General features: G+C 38.3%; 1 protein-coding gene across 1 annotated transcript in view; it reads right to left on the bottom strand.

Moving 5' to 3' along the window:
* Positions 1 to 24,097, bottom strand: part of LOC306848109 (solute carrier family 12 member 2-like) — a gene marked incomplete at both ends in the record, with an annotated part of 28,671 nt that overhangs the window by 3,145 nt on the left and 1,429 nt on the right. Inside the window, 19 exons of the mRNA XM_079382462.1 lie at positions 49 to 189; positions 284 to 357; positions 442 to 548; positions 643 to 783; positions 1,629 to 1,740; positions 1,812 to 1,911; positions 3,941 to 4,096; positions 4,201 to 4,302; positions 4,391 to 4,514; positions 10,997 to 11,104; positions 13,114 to 13,265; positions 13,345 to 13,429; positions 14,130 to 14,257; positions 14,361 to 14,469; positions 15,054 to 15,164; positions 15,402 to 15,541; positions 16,818 to 16,913; positions 16,994 to 17,069; positions 17,721 to 17,843. Of these exons, the coding sequence (XP_079238588.1) occupies positions 49 to 189; positions 284 to 357; positions 442 to 548; positions 643 to 783; positions 1,629 to 1,740; positions 1,812 to 1,911; positions 3,941 to 4,096; positions 4,201 to 4,302; positions 4,391 to 4,514; positions 10,997 to 11,104; positions 13,114 to 13,265; positions 13,345 to 13,429; positions 14,130 to 14,257; positions 14,361 to 14,469; positions 15,054 to 15,164; positions 15,402 to 15,541; positions 16,818 to 16,913; positions 16,994 to 17,069; positions 17,721 to 17,843 (2,185 nt within the window). The remainder of the gene's footprint in view (positions 1 to 48; positions 190 to 283; positions 358 to 441; positions 549 to 642; positions 784 to 1,628; positions 1,741 to 1,811; positions 1,912 to 3,940; positions 4,097 to 4,200; positions 4,303 to 4,390; positions 4,515 to 10,996; positions 11,105 to 13,113; positions 13,266 to 13,344; positions 13,430 to 14,129; positions 14,258 to 14,360; positions 14,470 to 15,053; positions 15,165 to 15,401; positions 15,542 to 16,817; positions 16,914 to 16,993; positions 17,070 to 17,720; positions 17,844 to 24,097) is intronic.

Here is a 24,097-nt window from a genome sequence, read left to right as displayed (position 1 = left end):
AATTTTTTGATGAACTTTTAAATGTGCAGTACGTCATGGGTTTCTGACCTCTGAAGATGAGCGGGCTGCTTTGACAGCTGGTGGATTTAGATGATGGTTTTGAGGAATCACTGTCAAAGTCTTTGATGTTGATGGACACCAAGAGATCCTTCATTCCAGGAGCTTTCTCCTGCGAGGTCTGAAATTCATCTGAAGAAAGACCAACAGAAGCAGACTTAAAAATCACTGATGAAAAGACTCAAACCATTTACACTTTAGCCCACTTTTGGCCAGGAAACTCGACCTTGAATGTGAGAGATGTCAAGACCTTCCTTCAGTCTCAAAAGAACCACCCCGAACTGCAGGTCAAACGCGTCACTGAAACACACACAGCGATCATTCAGAGGAAGATTTCAGTTCTTAAAGATGAAGACATGAAGAGCATCACACAGTTAGACTCACTGGATGGTGCTGATGTAGGTTTCCACATCCTTCATCTCACAGTCCCTCCAGTTGTTCTTAAAGCCAAACACTAGTGTGTTGGGTTTTAAGCGACCCAACCCAGTGGTCTATAAATTGCAACAACATCAGTTTTAAACGAGTTCTGATTCAGTTCATTACATGAGCTGTTTGTTACGCAATCTGTCATATTTCCATTCTGACCTGCAGGAGATACTGGGCTCCTTGTCTGAGATCATCAGCAAACACAGGAGTGTAAAAGGCTTTGATTCGGGTCTTCAGGAGCCAGCGCTGATAGCGGACCTGCTCGTTCATCATGTCCTTATAGTTGGGCCTACGGTATCCCTGCAAGAAAATGCAAGAACCAGGGTTTTTGGGATTTTTAAGCCCAAATTTAAGACTTTTTAAAACCTTTAAGATAAAATTAACACAGTATAAGTGGGGTAGTGCAATGTCTATAGTAACATATTAAACTGTAAAATGACTGTAAAAAGCATGCGTTACAGTTCAGATACAAGTTTTCACAAAACAAAAAGTTGATACACTTTTGAACAAAAATGATACACTTCACATTTCAGCCTTTAAACCATTTTTAAGAGTCAAAAGGATTAATTATTATATTGCATTATCTTTAAAAACATAAATACATTTTACTGTTCAGATTTTTACAATTCATTATCTTCTTATCGATCCACCAGTTCATATTTACAGCTCTGTGTGTTTGCAGGGTAAAAACATGGGTGGATTTTCACATTGGTCTGAACAAAAACAGCAGACGGGCTTATTGAAAATGCACATTAATTCTCTGCCAGCAGGTGGCACTTTCGGAACAGCAGAAATATAAATGTTTTCCCGGTAATGGCAATACACAAAGCAGTGCAGCACCAGACTTTGAAACATGCAGTGCTCGTGTTTATTCAATGAAATAATAGCCTTTTGAAGTTTAATCGTCGCATTGAGCCACATCGCAATTCTGGTCTTTCCGTACTGCAATTTAAGACCTCTTGAAATCATAATGAAGACTCTCTTGTACAATTTAAGACTTTTTATGGCTTTAAATTTGATACAACTAAATGTAAGACTTTTTAAGGACCTGCGGGAACCTTGAAGAACAAGTGCATGTTTGGTTGTATAACTAACTGCTCATAACTGCAAAGATAATGTGTCAAATGTTCATTGAAATTACATACTGTGCGCACGTGGCCACAGACCATCAAGCCCACGTCTTTGGTGAAAGCGTGCACTAGATACAGCAGTGCCGGTCTTGAGTTTGGGTATCCGGACATTAAGAGACACTGAGGCCTGTGCATGGGAAAAATTATTTCAGAGAGGTTTTCGGTGTCTATAGTCACATATGACTGTCAGTGCATCACCTGAAGTTCTTGATATGATCCTCAACCCCCGTGAGATGCAGACTGTGAGTCAGTGCCTTGTTGTACATCAGCGCTTGTGTCGATGAACCCCAATTCACATCTGCAGCAGAAAGATGCATTTTGCCACTCAGTTATGATTTATGACTTTAAAACATAACCGATAACACTTTACAATACAAAGCAACAGTTCATGCAAAAATAAAAATTGGCATAATTTACTCACCCTCATGTTGTTCCAAACCTGTATGAGATGCTTTCTTCCGTGGAAAATAAAATATGTTTTGAAGAATGTTGGCAACCTAACCATTGTTGCTAGCCATTGACTTCCATATCAGGGGAAAAAAATACTATGGAAGTCATTAGCTACCGGTAACTGTTTGGTTACACTCATTGTTCAAAATATCTTATTTTGTGTTCAACAGAAGAAAGAAATTCAACACGAGGGTGAGTAAATAGTGACAGAAGTTTCATTGTGGGGTGAACTATGCCTTTATCATGAACTATAATTACATTTATGCATTTGGCAGATGCTTTTATCCAAAGTGACTGACAATACATTCAATATATACATTTGATCAGTTCTATGATCTACATTAACTTTAGTTAATGAACTAACATGAACAAACAATGAACAACTGGAATTTTAATTAACTAACATGAACAAATACTGTACATATATTAAATGCTGTGAAAATTATATTGCTTATCGTTACTCCATGTCATTTACAGCACTGCATTAGTCGACATGAACTAAAAATTCACCCTATATATTTTCTAAATGCATATTATTAATCTTATTGTGAACAATTCATGTGTATATTTTTCACTTTTTAAAAATGCATGTTATCGATCTTATTACTGTCAGAGAGTCACCACAGTCACCGCAGTCTCCACTAACAACACTCACCAGATCCCAATCCCCTCATTTCTACCCTACCACTGCTAACGGTACAACTCCTCACCCCACATCATTTCATTTCAGTCCCACCCTCGTGGACTCGGGATCCTCAGGTAATTTCATCTCACAAGCCCTCCTAAAACAGCTTGATTTACCCCGCCAGAGACAGGCTGAGCTGAAGATCGAGACCATACAGGGAAAACCGCTCCCTGTCCATCCCGGAGCACAAGGCGATGGAGGCTTACATCAAGGAGGCTGTCCAACAACAGTTCATTCGTCCTTCCACCTGTCCGGCGGCCTCGAGCTTCTCCTTCGTGGGCAAGACGGAAGCTTGCGGCCCTGCATCGACTACCGGACCCTCAATGATCACACTGTCAAGCTCCCTTATCCTCTTCCCCTGGTCCCGGCCGCCCTCCACATCTTCTCGAAGCTGGACCTGCTGAGCGCCTATAACCTCGTTTGTATCCGGGAAGGCGACGAGTGGAAGATGGCGTTCATTACCCCCTCAGGCCACTATGAATATCGGGTCATGCCGTATGGCCTTTCCAACTCCCCGTCCGTCTTCCAGGGGTTTATGAACGAGGTGTTCCGGGAGTTCCTCCACCGGTTTGTCATCATGTACATAGACGATATCCTGATCTACTCCCGGAACCTGCCCGAACATTGCCATCACGTGGCACAGTTCCTACGCCAACTCAGGAAACACCACCTCTACCTGAAGCTCGAGAAGTGTGAGTTCCACCGCCCAACGGTCCAGTTCCTCAGCTACATCCTCAGTGCGGATGGGATCCAGATGGACCAGGGGAAGGTCCAAGCCATCCGAGACTGGCCCCAGCCTCAGTCAGTAAAGGAACTGCAACGATTCCTCGGCTTCGCAAATTTCTACTGGAGGTTCATTCTGAACGCTGAACTCAGTCTGTGCCATCTCCAAGACTCCACATCACCTGCCAGCTGGAAAATTAGTACCATTACCCATTCCACGTCGCTCCTGGTCCCATGTCGGAGTCGACTTAGTCACAGATCTCCCCAAGTCAGAAGGTTTTACCTGCATACTCGTTGCAGTTGACAGATTCTCCAAAGCCTGCAAGTTAATTCCCCTCCGGGGTTGATAAACTGCTACACTTGTATGTATGTCAAGATCTGTTCATTCTCAAAAATTATTGCGACAAATGAGACCTTTTGGTAAAGTGTTATCACATAATCATAGAAATGAAGTGAAAACAGAACAGACCTGGTTTCTTGTAGCTGACGTAGATGTAGAGCGCCAGGACGATGACGTTGGTGAGCAGCGCCGCCCACCAGTTGATCACAAACATCACCACGCAGCACAGCACGGCTCCGGCTAACGACACCCACTTGTTGTAGTATTTGAAACTCGGACGCCACCCTGTTCAGACGGAAATCTGTGAATTACTCACGATACTGTCTGAAACGATCAGTGTCAGTGATCTGAGGAGAAACATCACGCTCATTTTCAGTTTCATCACTTGCCTGGGGAGTTCGCCAGCGATGCGTGGAAGACAGAGAAATTTATCAAGGCATAAGAGGCCAAGAAGAAGTTGGAAATGATGGGAGCGATGATGTTTAACTCAGCTGAAACACCAACACACTGGATTTTAGACACAGTCTCTGTCATTAGCGTATAAGCAGATAAGTCAGCATTGAGTGGAGTGTAATTTACCGATCAGGACGAAGGCCAGGCCGATGATGAAGGTGAGGACGTAAGCACGCAGAGGCTCTTTGTTCTTCCCGTATCCTTTGGCAAACACATGCATTCCAGGGTAGATTTTATCCTTACACAAGGCCTACAAAACCACACACATTAAACACCTCCATCATCACAACAGATAACATGAAGAACAGAATGAGGTTCATATGAAACATCTTAAGCTCTAGGAAACACTGATATACACCACCAGTCAAACGTTTTTGTACAGTAAGATTTTTAAAGTTTTTTCAAGAATTCTCTTCTGCTCAGCAAGCCTGCATTTATTTGATTCAAAATACAGCAAAAGCAGTAATATTTTGAAATAGTTTTACTATTTAAAACAGCTGTTTTCTGTGTGAATATGTGTTAAACTGTAATGTATTTCTGTGATCTGCAGCTGTATTTTCAGCATCATTACTCCAGTCTTCAGTGTCACATGATCTTCAGAAATCATAATAATATACTGATTTACTGATCAACAAACATTTCTGATTATTATCAATGTTGAACACAGTTCTGTACATTTTTTTCAGGATTCTTTGATGAATAGAAAGATCCAAAGATCAGCATTTATCTGAAATAAAAAGCTTTTGTAACATACATTATACCATTCAAAAGCTTGGAGTCAGGTACATTTTTTTGGGGGAAAGAAATTATAGAAATTAATACTTTTATTTAGCAAGGATGCTTTAAATTGATTTCTATTTCAGATAAATGCTGTCCTTCTGAACTTTTTATAATCATCAAAAAAACCTGAAAAAAAATCTACTCTGCTGTTTTCAATGTAATAATAATAATAAATGTTTTCTGAGCACCAAATCAAAATATTATGATTTCTGAAGGATCGTGTGACTGAAGTAATGATGCTAAAATTTCAGCTTTGAAATCACAGGAATAAATTACATTTTAAAATATATTCAAATAAAAATGTTATTTTAAATAGTAAAAATATTTCAACATTTTACTGTTTTTTCTGTACTTTGGATCAAATAAATGCAGGTTTGGTGAGCAAAAGAGACGTCTTTAAAAAAACTTAAAAATCTTACTGTTTTGACTCGTATAGTGTATAATATTTGGCCAATATAGGGTATGGTCATGCAAGATACATCATCATTGATCATTCATCATTCATCATTTCTACATTAGTTAGACACTTTTAATCCAAAGCGATTTACATTGCATTCATGCTTTCCATGTTTTCAGTTCATGCATTCCTGTGGAATTGACCGTAACCACAAGTATGGCTTTAAGGGTGTTATATGTCCCTCAAACAAAATGATGATGCTCGCTCACTGATGTACCTGATGATTGCATAATATATTACTCAAAATACAATTTATCATAGTTAATCATTGCACAAAAATCAGAAAGTGCAAGCTTTTGTATCAGGCTCTTATGTTAAAACAGTAAAAATAACTGCAGAGGATGAGAAAATAGTGAAATTACAAAGGGAATGTGTCAAGAAATCAGACAGGAAAAATGTGCTTTTCAGATGCACATTAATTCTCTTCACATTAATTATTACTTATCAGACCACAGAGCTGTTGAAACCAGAGATTCAGCATGCTTCTGTTTTTTTTAAATAAAACGAAATAATCTACACACATAAACAGAGAAATCAACAGATGCATGGAGAATCTCAGATGAAGCCCGTGTGCATTTAGTATACAGACGTTTACTGTAGACAGAGATATATGGTGGAAATAAACCAAATATCCTCCTCAAATTTCCAGAATCAGAATCCTCAATCAGCATATGGGTGCGCACTGGGATGGCCCTAGTTATTCCACTGGGAGTGACTTCACTTTGGACAGTGACTCCAGTGCCTAAGCCTCAGTTCCTTTTTTGGACCAACGAGCCCCTCTTCCATGACAACGTGGAAGAGGAAAAAATGTCGACAGGGCATTAGGACATCAAAGGGATCAGCCACGACCATTGACTCGGAGCTTCTCCAAGAGACGTTAATCAATATTTCTTCTAAAGAACTGATCAAATTGGTGTGTTGTCTAAAGGACTATCATTTGTGCCGAGCAGTGGGGTGTATATGTTTGGCCTTAAAGTGGATCTGTTTAAATGTTTTAGACAGTTGAATTACCTTACTACTTTTCTAAATCAGCTCCCTGTTCTTTACCTAAGACTCGGTTTAAGTCTCTTTTGTCGGATGGAGTCTAATCATACGATTCATACTTTCTGTCGGGTGGTGGAACAAGATGTTTTAAAATCATGAGCCGTTTCGAACACGAATTGTGTGCAGAATTTGTCTTTGAATGAGAGAACTGCTTTAAATGAACTTATATCTGATTCGGGCCTGATTATAAAACCTGCTGCAAAAGGGGGTGCAACTGTGGTACAAGACACGTGTAAATATAAACAAGAGGTCCTTTCTCAATTACAAAATACAAGGTTCTATGCAAAATTATCTCATGGTTCCATTAGAATTGATCAATCTGAAGTATTGTCTTTTCTAAACAATGCCAAAACTAATGGCTGGATATCACGATCAGAATTAGATTTTTTTATATTGTAAGCATCCAATTATGCCTGTTTTTATACTCTTCCGAAAATTCACAAAAGATTGGTTGATCCTCCTGGCCGTCCTATAGTTGCACAAACCAACTCTCTGTTATTGTCACGAATCTGGTCTATAAACCTCCGTTTACTCACCACCAGAGGTCACTCGCTCACCACATTGACTCTTGCACTACACTACTGTTGCACTTCATCATCGGACTACAGTTCCCATCATCCTTTGCACTGACGACACACAGCTGTCACCAATCTCACATTGCTCTGATTACACAGCTGATCACACAATCACACACGCCTTATAAGCCTTGGACGTCCTCTCTGTCAGGGCCGAGTATTGTTCTGCGTATAACACGCTCCTAGAGTTAGCTGCTTTACCGAGTCATTCTGTGGTTTTGTCTAGTTCCAGTATTGTATAGCGTATATCTCTCTCCTAGCGATAGCTACTTTACGGAGCCCACTTAGTTGTCATAGTTCTGCCTTGCGCGTTTTCTAGTGTTTTGATTCTTGCCTGTGTTTCCTGGATTTACCCTTTGCCTTGCCATTTCGGACTCTGTTTGCACCTCTCTTGGACTATTGCTCGTGTACCTGGATTATCTCTCTGCCTTGCCCTGTTGGATATTGTTTGCCGATCGTCGACCCATGCTTGCCCTAGGATTACTCTGTCTTGCCTGTGATGTTCCTATTTGCCATTGCATGAACCTTGCTTGTTTTGTGACCTCGCCTTTGAATAAAGCCTTGCAAATGGATCCGCACATCTCACGTATTGTTCACCCCGTTACAGATATTGCCTTTATCCCAAAATGTGGATTACTTCATTAAACCATTTGTACAGAAATGACCTTCTTATATTAGAGATTCCACAGATTTTATTAACGAGATCTCTGAGTTACAAGATTTATCTGATACGGTGTTATTAACTTTGGATATATCTAGTTGAAATGATGAAGCATTATTTAATGTAATGTTGTAGGGTGTTTTTATTGTATTGTATTTTTGAGTGTCTGCTTGATTGTGAAGAGATGATATTGTGACCTTGTTTAGATATTTATTGTCTGACAATGTGACTTTACAAATATGATTAGATTTGTTTATAAAAAAGGGAACATCGTTTATTGGTAATATTGAAAAGTACTTTTTATTAGATATTTGAGTCCTTGTTAGTCATGATGTACGAATTGGTGATTGGTCCACATGTAGTGTCGATTACATTCATTGGTGGTGACTGTTTTTAAATGTCTTATCTGTAATAGTTTACACAAGCCTGATGAAGGTCAGTGGACCGAAACATCGCTGTTTTTTTAATAAATTTCTATATTTAGCATGGACTGATAGTGTGCGGGATCAGAATCAGAATCCTGCCATATAAAACTTTATGTAACTGTCTAAATTTGGTCTGGTGTTTATTGAAACTGCCCAAACACACAAGCCTTTTTTTTTTGTAATGGACAAATATCAGAATCATGGAAGTGAACGAAGGTCAGTGTCATAAAAAAAACTCATCCATGCTTGCTTTTTGTTTTAGATTACTGGGGACGGAACGAACAAAATCCATTAACTAGCAGCTCTGGATACCTAATGTCTGAATTATACAATACATTTTATTATTTATTTTTATTTTATTTATCCTTGATTTATTACCAGATGCAAAATCTCTTCTTCCTGTCCTGGCCAAAATGGCAGCACAAAAAGTTTCACAATAAAACAAGCTACAAACACATAAAATTAACAACATTTAGCCCTGCAATCCCTCTCTTTTAAAAAAAAATAGATTTTTAAAAACTTTAAAAGAGGGGAGAGTTTCCAGCATTATAATACTCTGCAGCTCGTTCCATAACGAGGGAGCAAATAAAGAGAAGGCAGTTTTGCCAAGGTCTGAGTATACTCTCTGAACCTTTTAAAGATGTTTAACAGTAGATATAGTGCTATAATTGCAGGTATTAAAAGATAAAAGATTACAGATATAAATTGGTTGTTTACCTAACAATGCCTTAGCAATAAACAACAGCATGTGCATTTTCCTCCTTTGAGACAAAGAAGACCATCCCACCAATTAATACAGTTGACAATGAGGAGTGCGTGAAGAGGCACTCATCACAAAACATAAAGCAGCATGGAATACATAATCCAGCTTTTTAAGTGCATGCATAGATCACATCACCATAATCTAACACTGAGAGGAAAAACTTTGTATAATTCTCTTTCTTGCTTCAAAAGGAAAACATTTCTTAAACCCAATTTTGGTCTAAGCTTTTTAAAAGTTTTTCAGTGTGTACATAAAATCACAATTTTTCACCCAATCATGCACCCAAATATTTGTAACAATTTACTTAATGCAATAATGAGTGAAGAGCATTTGTTTTTATTTTTTAGTTTAAAACCAATTTTAAGTTGGACAATGACTGAAAAGATTCTTGCAAGAGCTCTATGACTTAATTCACCGAATGTGCTACTGTGTCATCAGCATTTAGATGGATACCTTTTTTTTAACCACACTGTAAAATTTACGGTAAAAAAACGGCAACTGTGGTTGCTGGAATTCTACCGTAAAAAATACGGTAACAGCATTTTAGGTTTTACAGTTTTAACTTAAATTTATAGTTAAGTACCGTAATTTCATTAACTGATATAATGTTAATAGTCCAACCTATTGAAGTACTGAAATCTGTTTTGTACCTTTGGAATACACTGATAACTACGGTGGCCGAGAGGGCTCAGAGCGCTGCAACTTCAGAAAACACATGCAAATAGAAAAAGCACCAGCAAATCAAGAAAACATCTTCATCAATTTGACACCAGGTGCTGCAAATGCTCACAACACAACCAAATAAAGAAACGTACTACAAATGCTCACAACACAAACAAATAAAGAAACGTACTACAAATGCTCACAACACAACCAAATAAAGAAACGTACTACAAATGCTCACAACACAAACAAATAAATAATTTAGTTGTTTTCTTAATTTGCAGGTGTTTTTTCTATTTGCAGCGCGTTGAGATCTCTCAGCCACTGTAGATAACCACCAAATTAGAGTTGTGACGTTCGCGAACGAACCGATTCTTTTGAACGGCTCATAAACATGAACGATGGGAGCCGAGTCGCATTCTTTCTGTCGTTCTTTTTTCCTATGCGTGTTTCACACAGATGCACACAAATTAGCTCCTCCGCGAGACAGAACAGTTACAGGGGGAGGGGTGCACCCAGCGCAGGGGTGCTACTGTCTAACAGCATGATGATAGTTGTGCACGCATCCTTCACGTTAGTACTCCAGTGGAAAAAAACCCTGCGTGCCTCTGTCATTGGGTAGGAGCGGAGCCATGCCGTCACATGAGGTAATAATCAATATTTCAGAATAATTCAAACTCAGATATTGGTGTGTGATATCTGAGTTTTAATTATTTGACTACAAATCTCACCTCATCATTCCTCCCAGTGATTATTTCCAGGATAAACTGAAATGCCCCCAAGCTGGCTTCTTAAAACTTACTAAATACTTAAAAAGAGCCACAAGAGCCATTCTTTTGAACAACTCTTTGAAAGGAACAGATCGCCAAGATCCGGATCCCCTCAAAGAGCCATAAATCCCATCACTACACCAAATGCAGGTGGTGATGAGAATGTCACATGATGAACCAAAGCCCATCACAAGCAGCTTATAAATAATAACATATATAGAAGGAGCACAGTGTCATTCACACAAACACTAAACATCATCATGGTGAGACTCATTAAACTGAAATATGCAATAAAAATTATTTTAACAACATTAGATGTAATATACAACCCTAATAAACATAACTGATAAGAAAAAACTAAGAAGAAACAGTTATTTCAAAGAAAAAACATCAAATTCAAACAAAATTTGAAATGCAACACAGGGAATTCTGGGAACGTCAGTTTACGGTTTTTCCCTGTAAATTAAACAGGAACTTACCGTTAACCATTTCACAGGTTTTTACTGTAGCATTTTTTACCGTTAAAATCATCATAATTTTTTACACTGCAAAGTTCAAGATATATTTTAAAAGGAGGTTTGTTTGTGTCCTGACCTGGAAGATTTTGGGAGCGCTGACCAGAGACGCCAGCGCCGATGAGAGAGTGGCAGAGAAGATTCCAGCTGTGATGAGTGGCCCGAAGCCGGACACCAAACTCATCGCCTGAAAGATCATTAGCATCACACAGAGCATCAGTAAAGCTGAAAGTTTAACACATCTCTTCTCACATAACATCAGCAGTGCAGGGCATTACAAGTAACGTGAGTTATGTCATTAGATTACTTTCCCTAAGTAACTAGTAATGCATTACTTTTAAATTACAAGGAAATATCTGAGTTACTTTTTCAAATAAGTAACTCTGGTTGCTTTGTTTCCCATGCATTGACTGACAGCTCTGGTGTTGCCATGTTGAGAGAAATCAGGAGTACGTGCAGAGGCGCTGTCTACAAAATGTCAACATGCATTTACTCAAAACAGATCAAATCAATAAAAAAGGGAAATGCAAAAATATCATGCAAGAATTAAATTAGTTAAATAACACAAATGCCCAAAGCACCAATGTCTTTATTGCTGACCCTCAATGATCCACTTCAACCATACTAATAAGCAAAAATGACTTTAGATAAACATAACATTTGTGTTTAATTTTTTTGTGATCAGGAAGAAACTGCTGAAATTTCTTCTCTTGTGTCTTATTCTTCATGTAATCCAGAACGGCAGCACAGCTGAAAGGTTTGTTTGAGCTACTCTACTGTACAGATGTGAATTTACATTTCTTTCAGCCTGAGGCTTATTCATTTGACTTTTGGTGTGAAAGGGCTTTTACATCTGCCAAAATAAAAGTTTATTAAATTAAAATCAAACAAGCAAGCCCAGCCAAGATGAGAAACAGTAACACAAAAGTAACATAACACATTCATTTCCATAAAAAGTTATTTTTTTGGGGAGTAACATTATCCACCTTTTTCTCATGCCCAATGACACTTTCTGCAAAATATGGGAGTAACTTCTGTTTACACTGTAAGCAATCAGCAAAAGGATCGCTCTATGAATGCAATAATAATGAAGTGACATCATTTTACTCACCCTTCAACCATCGATCATTAAAAGGAAACTTAAAAGTGGAAAAGCATTAACAAATTACTTTCAACACACCATGAATAACTCCTAAAGATTCTCCTTCTAACCGCAGCAATATTACAGATGTGTTAAATATCATTATAGTAATATATGCCTATATTTCAGAACAATTACATTTTACAGCATCTGTGTGAAAACAACAGAGATTTGGGGAGAAAAAAGAAAGATTCTTAATGCATTTCAGATAATTATTTGTAGTTTATCATAAATTAAATTGGGAGAGCAGACCACAAATGCACAGAATATGTTGTCTTTTTTTTTTTACTTACAGCGGAATACAAAAGAAAGAGGAAAATAATGCAGCGTGCTGAAAAGAGCTATAGATGTTGTTATAGATATTGTCAAATGTAACGTTATTCTCCTGACAGAAAATAGAAAATGAATGAAAATTTACAGCCCATTCAGTCAAAATGACAGATAATGATTATTTGCAGTGCAATCTTATGATTTGAAATGATTTGTTGCAGTCTTTTTGAGTGGAACTTCCCCAAACCAGAAGTGCGTCCCATAATTTAAAACGCAGTAGGTTCGTTAGGGAAAAGGTGGATATTGTATTGCATCACTTTTAGAAGTAACTTCCCCAACTCTAAACATCAGCATATGGATTCCAATATGTGACCCTGGACCACAAAACCAGTCATAAGGGTCATTTTTTTTCATGAAAAAGCTGAATAAATTATCTCTCCATTGATGTATGGTTTGTTATGATAGGACAATATTTAGCTGGGAGCAAAAAAATCTAAATATTGAGAAAATCTCCTTTAAAGTTGTTCAAATGAAGTTCTTAGCAATGCATATTACTAATCAGAAATGAAGTTTTGATATATTTACGGTAGGAAATTTACTAAATATCTTCATGGAACATGATCTTAATATCCTAATGATTTTTGACATAAAATAAAAATGTATAATTTTGAGCCATACAATGTATTGTTGGCTATTGCTACAGATATACCTGTGCTACTGATGACTGCTTTTGTGCTGCAGGGACACATATAATAATAATAGCCGTGAGCATGTCTGTCACACACCTGGAAGTCGTTCTGAAGGCCGTACTTGCAGCCGCCCTCTTTGCAGATGGAGAAGTCATATCCCAGCGTGCAAGCGGCATCAGTGCAGTTCTCCAGCGAGCCCACTATGGTGTCGTTATCATCGCCTGTGGCATCCCGCACAATACAAGAGCCTAAAAACACGGCAAACCCATTACATCACCTCTGATCCACGAGTGCAGAACAATCAGAGAAAGAACTGCATTGAAATACCGTTCGAGACGGCAACAGCGATGTAAACCACTCCAGTTATGAGGATCGCCAGGAGAGTTCCTTTAGGAATCGCTGACTGCGGATCCTAGAGAGATGAAATCAGCAGTTATGAGATGTGATGACCAACAAAATCCAGCAAAACTCAAATACACTCTTGAAAATAAAGCCTCTTTATGGGCATCAATGGTTACATGAAGAACCTTTAACATTTAAATGAACTAAAGGTTCTTTATAATGGAAAAAGGTTGATGATTCAGAATGTTCTTCACATTAAGAAAAAATGTGTCTCTGCAGCACAAAAGCAGTCATGACTAGCACATGTATATCTGTAGCAATAGCCAACGATACAATGTATGGCTCAAAATTATTTTTCTTTAATTTTTTTTTACTTTATTTTATTTTTTTATGCCTAAAATCATTAGGATATTAAGTAGAGATTATGTTCCATGAAGATATTTTGTAAATTTCCTACCGTAAATATATCAAAACTTCATTTTTGATTAGTAATATACATTGCTAAGAACTTCAATTGAACAACTTTAAAGGAGATTTTCTCAATATTTAGATTTTTTTGCTCCCTCAGATTCAAGATTTTCAAATAATTGTATCTCAGCCAAATATTGTCCTATCAATTTAAAAAACTGACCCTTATGACTAATTTTGTGGTCCAAGTTGGTTCTTTTTAGAATTGATCCCAGGTTCTTTGGGGAACCAAAAATGGTTCTTGACTGGCATCACTGTGAAAACAGCCTTTATTTTTAAGTGTGAGAGTAAATGATCCTCACCGCCAGGTCTCCTGATATATTGGCTCCTGCTAGGATTCCTGTGGCGGCCGGGAAGAAGATGGCAAAGACGGAGAAGAAGGTTTCATCGTCTCTGAAGTCTGGACCCATGTTCTCCATCATTATGGCAGCTTTGAGAGAGACAAACATAGGAATGAGCTTGTCATTGATTTGTTCCTCCAGCACTGATCTTTAATGATTGTCAAAGATCGCAGATGAGTAGAGACGACCCACCGTTATAACTGAAGAAGCCTTGAGATTCCTTTGACTTCATGGGGATGACCGATCCGATGAAGTAGTTAAAAATAGCCACCACAAGAATCACCAATAACACAATCTGAGCCTGTCAAAGACATCATGAGACTTACAATATCTGCAGAACTGCAACACTTTATTTCTGACTAATTTTGTGCTGCTGATTCCAAAAAATAGTGTCTGTTTTGTTGGAGAGAGTCACACTTTCTCACTAAATATGATGCATTTTTTAGCATTATTGCTTTTACAGCAATTTATTTGGTGAATTTGTCTTGTATTCTCCCTAAATCAGGAGAAAAACACAACAAACGCATGATTCCTGTCTGAATCTGAAACCCATTGCAACTATTTGATCAATTCTCAGCCCACTTTCACATTCATGATATTATTTTATAACTAACCCTGATTTTATCTTTTTCCACTGCTTTGCAGATTGTAAGTTAAATGATACATTTTGATAATTGCATTAATTGATAAGTGCATTAAAGATTATGTAATTTTAAAAATGTTCTTATTTTATGAAAAAACTGCATGATGGAAATTGATGTCTTTGAACTCAGCATCATCAAATTAGGTCATATTAGGCCTTTTCTTGCAAATCAGAAGAATATTTTTTAAGACGCAGAGCTATATTCTGAATCCACAGACATGTGAATGTAGGAATATACTGACCTTTGCCTCCCACTCCATTCCAGCGACAGAGATGCCCAGCAGCAAGATGACGGTGAGCGTGCCGACGATCCTGATGTCATTGATCTCATCCGTCATGAGAGCGTCTATACTCTGACAAACACAGGCAGCAGTGTGCTTACATCATAAATCATTATGAATTAATCTATATAGATGATATATGTCAGTCTGTCACCCTCAAACAATCATAGAAAGCATGCAAAAAAAAATCTAAAAAACAATGAAAATCAGGTGCATGACCAAAAAACACTAATGCATGAGTCTGATGGAGAAACATCAAGTCTTTCATGCTCATCATCATCCATCCAAGGCCTTTGCGTTCATACTCACATCCAGAAGTTCAACGACAGTTTCTGCAAAACCCACGACATACATGGCCACAGCGACAGCATTGGCAAAGGCAAAGATCAGACCGATGGATCCTCCAAACTCTGGACCCAAACTCCTGGAGATCAGGTAATACGCCCCACCTAAAAACATCCAATCACAGTCACAAACGCTTCACTGTAGAACAAATAGAACCAAAACTATTAGAAGAGAGGTTAGAAATAAAAAAGTGAACTCTCAAATATCAAAAACAAACAAACAAAAACAGCAGCAATAACATCAATAAACAAAACAAAACAAAAATAATAAATAAATTCATATACACTTTCTCACCATAATATTGACTATTTAACAGACACTTCATGCAAAAAACCACACACACACAAATCTTTCAAAAAGAAACAAATAAATGATAAACTAAATAAAAAAGTTCAGTATAAATTATTTGCAACACCCCCCCCAAAAAACCAAAAAAAACAAATAATTGATAAAATAAACAAAAAAATAACAAACGGTCACTATACATTTTATGCAACATTTTTTCTTCCAAAATGAAACAAATAAATTATCAAATAAATCAGTAAATAAAAAATCACTACACTTTGTGACATTTTTATAAAAAGAAAAAAAAATGTAACAAAATTAAATACAATTAATATGATATATTAAATGATCAAATAAAAAGAGTTCTGAGTAGGAGCACATCAATCACCGAAGTATTATGCATTGAGGATTACAAATAAAAGTCATCTAATTAGCAAACAATTTCATTATTTATTATAGTGGAAATAAAACCTTTTATTTAAAAGCTTTATTTAAAAACATTTTCTCTGTCAGTCAAGCTCAGATATGCTTTTAATGCAGGCGTATTCAAATCTTTATTATCCTTGGTTTTAAGAATATGAACCGTTCTGATTAAAAAAGAAAAACTTGATTTAGGGTTAGGGTTATAAGTATAATTGAGTTACAGTTATAGATATAATATGTAACCCTGGATCACAAAACCAGTCATAAGGTTGTTGTTGTTTTTTATTATTGAGTTTTATGTATTTATGTAATTGAAAGCTGAATAAATCATCTTTCCATTGATGTATGGTTTGTTATGATAGGACGATATTTGTCTGAGATACAACTATTAGAAAATCTGGAATCTGAGGGAGCAAAAAAAATCTAAATATTGAGAAAATCTCCTTTAAAGTTGTTCAAATGAAGTTCTTAGCAATGCATATTACTAATTATTGTAGGAAATTTACTAAATATCTTCATGGAACATGTTCTTAATATCCTAATGATTTTTGTCATAAAAGAGAAATGTATAATATTGATCCATACAATGTATTGTTGTCTATTGCTACAGTTATACCTGTGCTACTCATGACTGCTTTTGTGCTGCAGGGACAGATATAATAACACACTGACCTCCACGCACGAAGCCGTTGGTGGCGATGGCTGATGTTGAGAGTCCAGTGATAGATGTGACCACGATAGCCATGAGAACGATGGCGCAGGACAGAGCTGCAGGAAAACAACACAACACAATCTGTGACTGCTGACTTGACCCGATCCGCTTCAGTGCTGCTGGTCAGTTATCGTACCAATGCCCGCCTGACCCACGATCCACGACATCCGGATGAACAGCATCACTCCCCAGATGTTCAGCATGCATCGTATCTGCACACAAGCATCATCAGAAAGAGCGTTCTTACCAAGTATGATTACAACCTTCTTAGCTTATTGACAATCCCTTGTTCAAGGCTGATCGATCCTTTTCAGTGATGGGACCTCGATTGGGGAAAGTTTCCCTGTACATCTTAGAATGGCCCCCTCTTTACAAGCTTTTAAATCTCTTCTTAAAACTCATTTGTTTTCCTTATTAAACTTCAACATGTGTTAATTGTTGGTTTTTATTTCTGTTTCAAATTTGGTATATGTATATTCTGCTCACGTTTATTTTGTTTATTTTTACATTGGATTTTTTTTTATTGCACTTATTTCTTTGCTCATGTACAGCACTTTGGTCAGCCTCTACACTGTTTTAAAAGTGCTTTAAAAAATAAATAAATAAATAAACTAAAGTAAACTAAACTAAAAAAATAACACACACACACACAAGAAATTTGACGTGATGACTGGAGAGAATGTACGGACATAGAGCAAACAAACATACATGATAGTGCAGACATACAGAGGAATAACACAGTAGAGATGGAGTATATAAGAAACACTAATATAAGAAAACATAAGTGTGCGTGTGTGTGTGTTTGAGAGTGTGTGTGCGTGTGTGTGTGTGCTGATGGAACAGAGGTCAGAGGTCAGACTGACCAGCACTCCTTTGACCCAGCCAAACTTCACCGTGCCGCCCTTGGAATCGGACACTTCTTTGGGAGTGATGATCTCGGCGGCCGTGAGCTCTTCGCCGTTCGGAAATCCCTCCTCAAACGACTCCTACACATGAAAACACAACTCAAGAGTGTGACGATTGATAACTTCAGCATTTAATATGACTTATTATTATGACCACATGCAGAAGAGAAAGAGCAATATCTCAGGTTTGCGTTACAGTAACTTATTTTTTCAGAACACACTTTTATCTAAACAAGACTAACAAATTAGAAAAAACACACATTGTTTATCATAAGAGTCACGATATAAGCATCACAAAAACAATGAATTTGAATAGTAATCCGGAGACACAGCTAGGGATGTGAAAATGCAGATGAGTATGCAGTATATCTTTTCTTTTTGAATGCCTTCATGGACTAGTTTAAGTGCTCATGTAAGGATGCAGTGTTGTTTTAGTCTCATTGAGACACTATTATAGTTTTTATTAATATTTAGAATCAGTTTTTAATTTTATAATTTCCATTTAATTTTAGTCAATGTTTTAGTCATTTTTGTTTACAGACATACTGTTTTGTACGGTGGCTCAGAGAGCTCCTCAGAAAACACATGCACTAGAAAAAGCACCAGCAAATTAGGAAAACATCTTCATCAGTTTGACAGCACATGCGCTGCAAATACTCACAGCACAAACAAATACAGAAACACGCTGCAAGTAGCACAGACCACAAAACCACCACAACAAATCGAAAATTAACCATGTTTTTTTTTTTTTTTGGCATATTGATTACCATTTGTATAACCACTTGTACAAATATGTTAAACTATGTCGTAAATCAGTGTCGTAAATCAATGGTTAATTTGTACATGATTACCATGGTTTAACTATAGTAACCACACTGAAAAATAAAAAGATACTAAATTTTAAGGTAAGTGGTTGCAAGATGGTAATTGTTTTTTTTTTGGGGGGGGGGCTATATATCCCTGTCTGGGATAACCATAGTGGCCAGGGGGATGACCTTCTGAAAAAAATAGATCCGCCATGGTCTCCCGAGTCTCCAGTCCCGCCATGGCCTCCCGAGTCTCCAGTCCCACCATGGCCTCCCGAGTCTCCAGTCCCGCCATGGCCTCCCGAGTCTCCAGTCCAGCCATGGCCTCCCGAGTTTCCAGTCCCGCCATGGCCTCCCGAGTTTCCAGTCCCGCCATGGCCTTCCGAGTCTCCAGTCCCACCATGGCCTCCCGAGTTTCCAGTCCCGCCATGGCCTCCCGAGTCTCCAGTCCCGCCATGGCCTCCCGAGTTTCCAGTCCAGCCATGGCCTCCCGAGTTTCCAGTCCCGCCATGGCCTCCCGAGTCTCCAGTCCCACCATGGCCTCCCGAGTCTCCAGTCCAGCCATGGCCTCCCGAGTTTCCAGTCCCGCCATGGCCTCCCGAGTTTCCAGTCCCGCCATGGCCTCCCGAGTCTCCAGTCCCGCCATGGCCTCCCGAGTCTCCAGTCCAGCCATGGCCTCCCGAGTTTCCAGTCCCGCCATGGCCTCCCGAGTTTCCAGTCCCGCCATGGCCTCCCGAGTCTCCAGTCCCGCCATGGCCTCCCGAGTTTCCAGTCCCGCCATGGCCTCCCGAGTCTCCAGTCCCGCCATGGCCTCCCGAGTCTCCAGTCCCGCCATGGCTTCCCGAGCCTCCAGTCCCGCCATGGCTCCCTGAGTCTCCTGATCCGCCATGGTCTCCTGAGTCCCTGGATCCGCCCTGGAGGCTTCCCCTGTGTCCCTGCCCTGCACCTGCCTCCAGGGTGCCCAACCCCCCTCCCCGATGTAATTATTATGGTGCGGATCGCACCTTCCGGGAGGGGGAGGTAATGTCACGGATCTGTCTGTATTCCACTAGTCACGAGGCACTCACGCACCTGGTTCCACCTAGCTACTGATCACACACACCTGCATGTCATTATGTCACTCATCAGCCACGCCATAAATACACACACCTCCAAGCACTCAGTGTCCGGTCTCATTTGTCGAAGAGGACTGCTATTGCTGTCTCAGCTATAGTCGTGTTACTTACCTCCGTGTTACTTACCTGCAGAGCTACCTTCCCGAGTGTGTACTCCTACGATCTCCAGTCTGTCTGCTCCTGTGTTCTGCCCGAGTCAGCTCCCAGTGTGTGGTGTGTCTCCTCCAGTTCACCACTGCTGAAAAGAAGAAATGCAAGTTTACCATCCTGCTTATCCGTGAAGACCTCCAAGTTTGCTACTTACCTGATACCTCTCTCAATCGCTCACCTGTTGACAATAAATATCCATTCATTAACTCATCTCTCTGTCTCCGTCCTACTTCTGTAACATGATCGTCACTTTGTGGTTTTCTTAAACCTTTGTGAGGTGGTCTGTGCCTATTTGTAGCACATTTCTTTTGTTTGTGTTGTGAGTATTTGCAGTGCGTGTGTCGTCAAATTGATGAAGATGTTTTCTTAATTTGCAGGTGTTTTTTTTCTATTTGCATATGTTTTTTCATTTGCAGCGCGTTGAGCTCTCTCATCCACCATAGTGTTTTCTTCGGCAGTAATTCAGTTCAAAGTGGTTGAGAATTTAAATGAACCTCAGCAGTTTGAGATTTTGGCAGTGCATACATTTTACTTTAATATTTGTAGCAAGACAGCACAGATGAAGGGTAACACTGCCCTTCTCCAGCTGACTGATCACGGTATGTTACCACAACTGTTGTGCATTATTAACAAGTTTTCTGAAATGCTATGTTTACATATGCAAATGATGCATTTTCAAATTAAATATGATTTGCACACTGCAAAAAATGATTTTCTTAGTGTTTTTGTCTTGTTTTATAGTATAAATATCTAAACATTCTTGAATCAAGATGCATTTACTGTACAAGTAAAATGATTTAAGATATTATGTTTTGTTTTCTGTAAAAAAAGAAAAAAAAGAAAAACATTGTTAGTTTTTCCTTAAAACAAGCAAAAAATATCTGCCAATGGGGCAAGGAAAATACGTTTGTTTAACCTTTGAATTAAGATTATTTTTCTTACCCCATTGCCAGATATGTTTGCTTGTTTTAAGCAAAAACCAATTTTTTTTTTTTTTAAGAAAACAAGACATCATTTTAAATCATTTTACTTGTCAAGTAAATGTATCTTGATTCAAGAATGTTTAGATATTTATACTAGAAAACAAGACAAAAATGTAGTAAAAGTAAAATAATAATTTTTTGCAATGCAAACATTTGCAGAGCATAAATCTGATCATTAGTCTGATTTTGTCTTTATATCAGAGGTTTTTTCCAGAGGGGATTCTGTATTTCTCTTTTTATCACTCCATGAATCAGAACATACTGTCAACAGACAGAAAACTAACACATTTTCACCATGTTTTTAGGAGTAAACTGTTGCATAAATCAATGTGAATGAAACCTTCAGAATATAGAGAGGAATAAAACTGTGAAATCTACAGATGATTCAAATAGATAAAGTGCAATAAAATAAACACTTAAATGTGTATTTTGGATGTTCTCTTTCTACTAGACTGAAAGAAGAGACATATGATAGAAAAATAACCCAGACTGACCAGTGCATGAACACACACTGGTTTTGTGTGCAGTGTTTGGCCTTAACTCTGAGTTGAGCTGTTTTACTGTGAGTCCTGATTAACAGACGTGCTTTGACAGAGTTTGTCAGACTCAGACTGAAGTGTGTAACCTGTGTGTCCGGTGATGTTCGGGGGACACTGGGTCTTTGACAGAGACGTGCGGGTCACACGCTGACATTGTGACGTGACCCGGATCGCTCATGGTGCTGCTCGGACTGAGTGGGTGTGTGAGAGAGACTATTGTCTGAGGACAAGCGTGTGTGTGTGTGTGTGTGTGTGTGTGTGTGTGTGTGTGTGTGTGTCGTCTGACATCACGCGAGTCACTCAACTTACAACCATAAGAGAAGAAACATACAGATGAATCAGCTGCTGCTACTGCTACAACATCTGAATATGATCTGATGAGAGCTTTTAATATCACATATATGTCCCTGCAGCACAAAAGCAGTCATGAGTAACACAGGTATATTTGTAGCAATAGACAACAATACATTGTATGGATCAAAATTATACATTTCTCTTTTATGACAAAAATCATTAGGATATTAAGTAAAGATCATGTTCCATGAAGATATTTAGTAAATGTCCCACTGTAAATATATCAAAACTTTATTTTTGATTAGTGATATGCATTGCTAAGAACTTCATTTGAACAACTTTAAAGGAGATTTTCTCAATATTTTGATTGTTTTGCACCCTCAGATTCCAGATTTGATCTCAGCCAAATATTGTCCTATTTAGTGAAGTGAAGTGACATACTGCCAAGTATAGTGACCCATACTTGGAATTCATGCTCTGCATTTAACCCATCCAACGTGCACACACACAGCAGTGAACACACACACACCGTGCACACACACAGCAGTGAACACACACACACAGCAGTGAACACACACACACCGTGCACACACACAGCAGTGAACACACACACACCGTGCACACACACAGCAGTGAACACACACACACAGCAGTGAACACACACACACACACCGTGCACACACACAGCAGTGAACACACACACACCGTGCACACACACAGCAGTGAACACACACACACAGCAGTGAACACACACACACACACCGTGCACACACACAGCAGTGAACACACACCCGGAGCAGTGTGCAGCCATTTATGCTGCAGTGCCCGGGGAGAGTGCTGGACATTCACTCCCCCACCTACAATCCCTGCTGGCCTGAGACTCGAACCCACAACCTTTGGATTACGAGTCTCTAACCATTAGGCCACGACTTCTTTATTTATTGATGCATAAATCTCAATTTCAAAAATTAACCCTTAGGACTGGTTTTGTGGCCCAGGGTCACATTTATGCTGCACTTTAAATAATAAAGTGCTTGTAGATAATGAGCTTCTCATGGGAAATCAAACCGGGGCTGGTTGTCACAGTGACTAGAGCTCAGGTTTGAGTTAGAAAAGCTTGTTTACTTGCAGTGCATGTTTTGCTTGTTGGTTTCAAACAATCATTAAACATTCATTTTGAATCAGAATTCTGTGGGCAAAAAGTGATGATATTTTGTTAGTTACATTTACACGTATACAATTAAAATATGCTGTTATTTTATTAGGCTATCATTGAGATACTATTATAATCTATTTTCAATATTTTGAATTAGTGTTCATTTTTCTATTTTCCTTTTTTTGCATTTTCATTTAAATTTTACTAAAAGTTTTAGTAATTTTGTTGTGTTTTTCTCATTTTTATTAGTTATTATTTTTAAGAAATATCTTTATTCATTTTAATTTTAGTTTCAGTTATGATAGTGTATTATTTTATATTTTTGGAAGTTACCTTTTGCACATTTGCTATAATGAGAGCAGTGTTATTTTAGTGTCTCAATTTGTTAATATTTTGAATTAGTTTTTATTTTTGTATTTAGTTTGTATTTTGCATTTAGTTACTGTCACACAACAGTAGGAGACCAAACGAGGAGAATGAGGTTAATGAGATGATATTTATTGAAACGGGTAAAGGCAGTGATGGCAGGTAAGCATGGAACAGTTTGACGGATTTATCTGGCTGAAGATAACAGGCTGTAACTCTCTTGCAGGAGTTCGGGAAGGGGATCGGAGCTGATGAACGATAGCTGGAACCAGTAGCAGTAGCGATAGGTGAGTCTGAAGATCGTGACGATCAAGACCAGACAAAGGTGAGTGGCAAGGGACAGTGGTTATATGCAGGTCTTGATTAGGAGGTATCAGGTGCGCGCGGTTAGAACTCAGGTGAGTGTGATCGTGCTGGCTGAGTGTTGGGACCTGACGAGGCTGATGGTTCTCTGACAGTTACATTTTTGTATATTTTTTGTTGTGTTTTAGTTATTTTTATTCATTTTGTATTAAGTTTTTTTTATAGTTTAAAATTTAAGTTTCAAGTTTTTTTAAGTTAAACTATACATGAAAAAGAGAAATGTTGCTTTAGTAACGAACTGATTTGTATTTCATTTTATTTCAAGTAACGAAAATGTTTTTTAATGTTTTTAGTCTTGAACGTGATGGCTTTAATTTCGGACAATATTTCAAACTTGTATATATTAAAAGGCATTATTGTGTAAATACGTTCACATTCTTACACTTTACCTCAATTTATAGACAATGAGTTGTGCATTTACACATAAAGTGAGTTTAAAATAAACCCACACTAATAAATATTCACTACAGCGTGTGACAACATGCCCCAGTCCCCTATATACACACAAATAAGCAGTGTTGGGAAGGTTAATGTAATAGATTACAAGTTACCCTGTAATAAGT

The sequence above is a fragment of the Barbus barbus genome (genome assembly GCF_936440315.1).
Source record: "Barbus barbus genome assembly, chromosome: 28".
Classification (NCBI taxonomy): Eukaryota; Metazoa; Chordata; class Actinopteri; order Cypriniformes; family Cyprinidae; genus Barbus; species Barbus barbus.
This window is presented reverse-complemented; position numbering and strand designations above follow the sequence as displayed.